This window comes from Pogoniulus pusillus, chromosome 34 (assembly GCF_015220805.1).
Source record: "Pogoniulus pusillus isolate bPogPus1 chromosome 34, bPogPus1.pri, whole genome shotgun sequence".
Classification (NCBI taxonomy): Eukaryota; Metazoa; Chordata; class Aves; order Piciformes; family Lybiidae; genus Pogoniulus; species Pogoniulus pusillus.
The window spans coordinates 11602564-11609388 of NC_087297.1; the positions used below are offsets into that span (position 1 = coordinate 11602564).

General features: G+C 44.3%; 1 protein-coding gene across 3 annotated transcripts in view; it reads left to right on the forward strand.

Annotated features, from left to right (window-relative positions):
- Window positions 1-3830, forward strand: part of UBXN2B (UBX domain protein 2B) — a 69238-nt gene extending 65408 nt beyond the window's left edge. For all 3 annotated transcript variants that reach the window (XM_064170476.1, XM_064170475.1, XM_064170477.1), the window contains one exon: window positions 1700-3830. In XM_064170476.1, coding sequence (XP_064026546.1) covers window positions 1700-1862 — 163 coding nt within the window. In that variant the 3' untranslated portion in view covers window positions 1863-3830. The remainder of the gene's footprint in view (window positions 1-1699) is intronic.
- The last annotated feature ends 2995 nt before the right edge of the window (window positions 3831-6825 follow it).

Below are 6825 nucleotides of genomic sequence, written 5' to 3' on the forward strand. Positions count from 1 at the left end.
TGGAGTATAGTCTGAGCTGGGATGTAGTCCATGCTATAGACACAGAAATACTTTGCCTATAATCATGAAATTATAGAATGATTTGGGTTGGGAGGGACCTTTTAAGATCACCTGGTCCAAGCCTCCTGCAGTCATCAGGAAAGTCTCAACTAGAGCAGGTTGTTCAGAGCTCCAAACAAGCTGACCTGGAATGGTTCCAGGGATGGGGCATCTCCCATCTCTCTGGGCAACCTGGGCCAGGGTTTCACCACCATCAGTATTAAAAATTCTTCCTTTTATCAGGTCTAAATCTCCTCTCTTTTAGTTTCAAACCATCACCCCTTGTCCTGTCGCAACAGGCCTTGCTGAAAGTCTGTCTCCGTCTTTCTGATTCATCCTTTTAAGTACTGAAAGGCCACGAGAAAGCGTCCCTGGAGCCTTCTCTTCTCCAGGCTGAACAACAACTCTCTCATCCTGTCCTCACAGAAGAGGGCTTGCAGCCCTCTGATCATTTTTGTGGCCTTCTCTGACCTCTAAAAGGTCCATGTCATGGAATCATAGAGTCAGCCAGGTTGGAAGAGACCTCCAAGATCATCCAGTCTTACCTATATCCTCGTGCTGAAGACTCCAGAGCTGGGCAGAGTACTCCAGATGGGGTCATAATGAGGAGCTCCAGCTTTCTACCTCATTATACTTGAGACTATGTCTAAACATGACCTGAGCTGTAAGTGTAGCCTGCAGCACATACGCAGAAGGACATACGAACATTCTCCATTGCAGTTCTGGTACACAGGGTGGACATAATATTGAGCAGCAGCCTTTTTTGTCTTGGACTGTCAACTCCTAGGAATTGGCAGTGTGAGCACTTGAGGGGGTTTTTAGATCTGGTAATAGTTTGCTGATTAAAGCTTGCCATCAGATTTGTTGACAGTGTTGGGGCACTGCCATAAGTGGTGTTGGCCAATTCCATGTATTTGTCGAAGAGGTTAGTGCAAGGTTCTGCAAAGCTTGGCTTTGCACGACGTGGCTGAGAGAACTTTGGGCTGAGGGCAGAAATGTGGGCAGAATTTCCAGCCACATTTCAGGGCAAGCAGGGTTCAAACCAGCTCTGCTCTGAAATCTTTATACCTGGTGTTAGAACACAAATGAAACTGAGCTGGAATTCTGCTTGAAGGTGGTCTTAGCATGCACCCACTTCTATTTAATGCTACCAATGTGCAGCTTTCCTTCCCTTGCCAACATACAGCTTCAAACTATTCCCCCTTGGCTGTCCCTAGACACCCTTATGAAAAATCCCTCTCCAGCCTTCCTGTAGGCTCCCTTCAAGTATTGGAAGACCGCTGTAAGGTCACTCCAAGGTTTTCTCCTCACCAGGCTGAACAACCCCAGGTCCTGCAGCCTATCCTCATAACAGGGGTGTTCCAGATTTTCAGTCATCCTTGTGGACTTTCTCTAACAGTTCCATGTCCTAGTGATGGTTCATATGACATCAAGGAAAGACTGGATGAGTCACTTAGAGCCATGGTCTAATTGACTGGATAGGGCTGAGTGATAGGTTGGGCTGGATGATCTTGGAGGTCTCTTCCAACCTGGTTAATTCTATGATTCTCTGAAATGGTTTAGTCTGTTAAAAGGTTTTGCATTCTCTGACCATCTTAATGCTCAGCTATATATGTCACAATGGAATCACACAGTTTTCATTTCCATCTCCTTCCCACAGGATCAAGGATATTCGGGATTTCATTATCCAGTCCCGCCCAGCCTTTGCAGCCACTGATTTTGTTCTTGTGACGACCTTTCCAAACAGAGAGCTAACAGACGAGAGCCTGACGCTACAAGAAGCAGATATACTGAACACTGTGATTCTCCAGCAATTAAAGTAACCTTACAGCTGTTTGTACACCCTGGGGAACATGCTGTGCTGCCATACAATATGTTTCCAGCAGAGCAAAGCGAGAGGAAATATTATTCCCCACTTCCACAGATTGGAATTTTGGGTTTCCTGTCTTCCAGCTCTAGCATATCTTTTCTATTTTAATTTTTCAACATTGTTCAGCCTTTTCTCTGTGGTTAAAAATAAGCTTCCCTCTGTTTAGTATTTTCCAAACCACATTTTGTATCAAATGTGAAATGAGGTTTGCCATTTGGACTCTCAATGATTGTGAGGGGGGCTGGGGGGGAGCAGGCTTTTGCCTGAAGGGAACAACATCTTTCATACAGTCGTTAAGATTTGCACTATGGAGATGTTTTATGCTGCATTGACAAACAGCCATTTGAAAACTTAGCCTGTAGGTTATGTTTACTTTCCAAGCTGTATTAATATTAAAGGTGTTCTGTTTAATATGTTGAGAGATAATTAATGCCCTGATACAATTTTTGTGTATTCTGTTGGTGGTGTTTCATGGTGCAGTAGAGTATTTATATCCTTGTTTTAACACTGTTCTCCTTGTACTGTTGCTCATCTGAATGAATCAGTTCAGGAGATGCAAACCTCAGCTATTAATAGATTGTTCTCATTTGTATTCTAGTTGTTCTACTTGTGGTGAAAATAAGTACGAATATTTCTTTTCTTCTGGAAGTTAGGGAATTGAGAGAGACCACTGTCAACTGGAGAAATGTTGCAGTAGAGATTGCATGAGGATAAAGCCTGTGGTCACATTGAACCTGAGTATGCAGTTGAACCCTAGGCAGCTACGTGATTCTTCACATCAACAGTTAGTTAACACCACCCAACACAGCGCTGACGTGCAGAGATCTTGCACATGCTGGGACTTCCATGCACAGGAGTCCATCCAGTTCTGGGCCACTCAGTTCAAGAAGGACCTCAGGAAACTGCTTGAAAGAGTCCAGTGCAGAGCCACAAAGATGTTGAAGGTAGTGAAACATCTCCTTGCTGAGGGAGCTGATCAGGCTCTTTAGCTTGGAGCAAAGGAGTCTGAGGGGTGACCTCATTCATGTTGTTAAAGATATGAAGGGCGAGTGTTGAGAGGATAGTGCCAGGCTCTGCTCAGAGATGTCCAGTGGTAGGGCAAGGGGTGCAAGCTGGAGCAGAGGAGGTTCCATGTGAATATAAGGAAAAACTTTTTCACTGTGAGAGTGGCAGAGCACTGGAACAGGCTGCCCAGAGTGGTTGAGGAGTCTCCTCCTCTGGAGACATTCAGAGTCCACCTAGATGTGTTCCTATGTGACCTACTCTAGGTGATCCTGCTCTGGCAGCGGGGCTGGACTGGATGATCTTTCAAGGTCCCTTCCAGCCTTTAACATTCTGTAGTTCTATGGGCAGCAGACATGTTAATTGGTCTGGTATTTTTGACCTGGATTTCAGATCTTTACATTTGGAATTTCAGCCAAAGGCATTTTGTGATGATTCAGTGGAGGGTTAGTTGTGCTGCTTTCACTACACCTGTTTGGAAGCTGCGTAGCCAGACCCCTTCATCTTGAAAATATGTATTTTTACAAACAACTTGCCCCCACACTGCAGCATGCAGGCAGGAATCTCACAGTGTGAGCAAACTGGCTGCTGTGCTGTAAGAGTTTGCAGTTTTGTAGTAGTTGTGGCTCTGTATCAGATGAGGGGATCACACTCTGGAGGAGGAGAAATGGGCTGTATATGTGTTTAAAAATGCTGGTTTCACTGATTATTTTATTCTGAAAACATTTATTTATGCTATATTATAATTGCTCAGTATATTTAATTTCATCTTAACATTTTTACCTCAAAGTAGATCTTTGGGTAAATTTGAAATGTGCCATTGTATTTGAAGTATTTTGTTTGGTAATCCAAATATCTGCATGAGAGAAATCCTAACTCATTTCATGTGCAAAGGAATTAAAATTTTAAGATAAAAGACCATAGACATCACTTCTTGCTTTTTTTTTTCCCCCAGTTTCTGTTGTGATGAGGTGGTGATTTTGTTGTGTGCCAAATGTTTAAGCCTAAATGGAAAGGAATGGACAATCACTATGCATTTATTGTCTGTGCTAACACCTCTCTAGGTAAGTGCAAAGCCAGAGTCAGTATTGTGGTATCAGTCTTGAGCAATCTGTGGTTTGGGCTCAGTTCAGGATATGGCTAAAGTTACATAGCTTACTGCTTCTGAAGATCAGTATTAATTAAACACTGATGAATGAAGGACAGTGGCTAGCTAAATTTGGCTGTTTTCAATCCTGTTATGCCAAAAATCCCACAACTGCAGATTATCCCAATCTCTCTGTTTGAAATAGCTGGAAAAATGAGTGTTCAGTAGCAGCTGGGAGTGACAGAGGTTCCCAGCAGCTGACTTCATTTTTCTGAGCACTGAGGAAATCTACCAGTGCTTGTGTTTAAATGTTTCACTGCTTCTCAGCACTTTAAAGCCTTTTGAGCTTTCCATGTCACACCTCTAATGTCCTAGCTTTTATTAACATTAAATTCTCACTCGTGTACCTAACACTTTGGTGGTTTGGGCACAAAACAGTTCATTGAGCACAGACCTGTGTGGCTACACAGTTAAGACTGACTGCAAGGGAGAAGGAGTTTAGTAGAGTGATGATCTTTCCCTCTCATCACAGCTGCTGACCCCCTTGGGAATTTCTCTTGGCTTTGATGCATTACAGCTAATAATCCTGTCACTTGCTCTTGTCGGCCTCTTAAGAAAGGCTTAGGCTTCACCTCTGCTTGGCTTTCGCTTTCCCACACAAGAGCCAAATAATCCAAACCTGAACGTTTTAAGAAAAGCTCTCTGGACCTGAATAATGGTGGGTTGTGGTTTTGGTTTTGTTTTTCCACTGCTCCCATATTTGTAAGTATTTATTCTGGATAAACACAATCAGGCTGCTTAGTTATTGGGGCAAGGGGTGGGCTTCTTGTTTTCAGCAGCATATTGAGATGTTTGTAAATGTTCTCCTTTAAGCAGACCACTGGACACACTTGTACAATTAGCATATATTAGCAGCTGCCTCATGCTGTTCTTGCTCTTCAGTGAAAATCTGTCCAGTATTAAATGGACCAAGGCAAGCGTGCATGCAGGCACTCAGAGCTGCTATTACTAGCTCCCTGCTTAGTAGCTTGCACTAAACTAAAGCTCTTGTGATCTTTAAACTGTATTACTAAAGAATCCCAGCATGATGTGGGTTGGAAAAGCCCTCTGGGGATCACCTAGTCCAACCTCCCTGCTGTGCAGGTTGCCTAGGATTGCTGTGTCTCTGTGGGGTTGGAATATCTCCAGAGGAGATTCCACAACCTCTCTGGGTGGCCTGCGCCAGTGCACTGGCATCCTCAAAATGAAGATTTTCTTCATGTTCAGATGGAACCTCCTGTGGTCCAGTTTGTGCTCATTGCCCCTTGTCCTGTCACTGGGCACCACTGCAAAGAGTCTGGCTCCTGCCCTTTAGATTTCAAAAAGCACTCCTTGGGTCCACACTTCAGTATGGCAAGAATTTAGAGCCATGTTTCTCAGTGTGCCTGCAAGTCCCAGAAACAGTGGCTGCCTGATTGCCATCTTCTGGGCCTGGTGCAGTAAAACATGGAAACCAAATTCCACATAATGACTGGCTGCTCTAGTTCCCAAACAGCTTCTAATGCCTCAAGTTACAGCTCCTAGAGCCTTAACCGATGCTGCAGTATCAGCCCCACAGACCTCCAAGGTGATGCATTGATGGATGTATTCCCTAGCTTTGAATTAAAAGAGAAGAATGCTTGTGCTCTCTTTCGAATGGCAGTTTATCTGAACCCATAAAAGCTGAGAACATGTCAACCTGGCAAGGTCTGTTTGCCTTAGCTCTCTGTAGGGGCTTTATTACCCAACCAACTGCGCAAGCAGAGAAGGTAGAGGTGACCTGCAGTTAGTGATTACCAAACAGCCTTTACTCATGGCCAAGGCCACCAACAATTTTCTTAGAATAGTAGCATGTGCAAGCTCAGATTTGCTGCAGCCTCTGTACCAGCCCTGCTGGTAGTTAAGTGTGTGTTAGGTGCTGTTACAACAGTGAGGTGGCTTCAGTGTGGAGAAAATCAGTTTGCTGATAGGCTTCTTCAGTTCTGCTCGTAGATGTCCAGAGCCTTTTCTTGTCCTTGAGTAATAATGTAATGATCTTCAAGAGGAATATGACCAGCAGGATGATAGAGGGGATTCTTCCATTTTTCTCTGCTTTTGTGAGACCCCACCTCAAATATTGTGTCTAGTTCTGGTGTCCCCAACATGACAGTGAGAAGGAGCTGCTGGAGTGTGTCTAGAGAAGGCCATAAAGATGATCCAAGGGTTGGAGCACCTCTACTGTGAGGATAAGATGAGGGAACTGAGGTTGTTCAGGCTGGAGGAGAGAAGAATCCTGGGGCACCTTTACAGCTTCGTTCCAGTACCTGAAGGGATCCTACAGAAAGGCTGGAGAGGGACTTTTCATGAGGGTGTCTAGTGACAGGACAAGGGGGAATGGTTCGAAGCTGAGGGAGAGCAGGGCTAGACTGGAGCTTGGGAAGAAGTTCTTCAGTATGAGGGTGGTGAGACTCTGGAATAGGTTTCCCAGAGAAATTGTGAATGTCTACTCCCTGGAAGAGCTCAAAGCCAGGTTGGATGGAGCCATCAGGAAGCTGGTCTAGTAGATGTCCCTACCCATGGCAGTGGGGTTGAAACTGAGTGGTCTTTAAGTTCTCTTCCAACCAAAACCATTCTCTGATTCTGTACTCATTACCAAAATCTGTATCACACCAAAGGTAGGAACCTGAAGTAAAGTCTGTTGGCTTACAAGAAACATCTGCTTCCAAAATACCATCATTATCCCCCAGATAAGCATTACAAGCTGTGAAAATCCTGCATTTCCTTAGTTACTTCTTGTTGCCGAGCATGACTTTGAGAACACATAAATTCT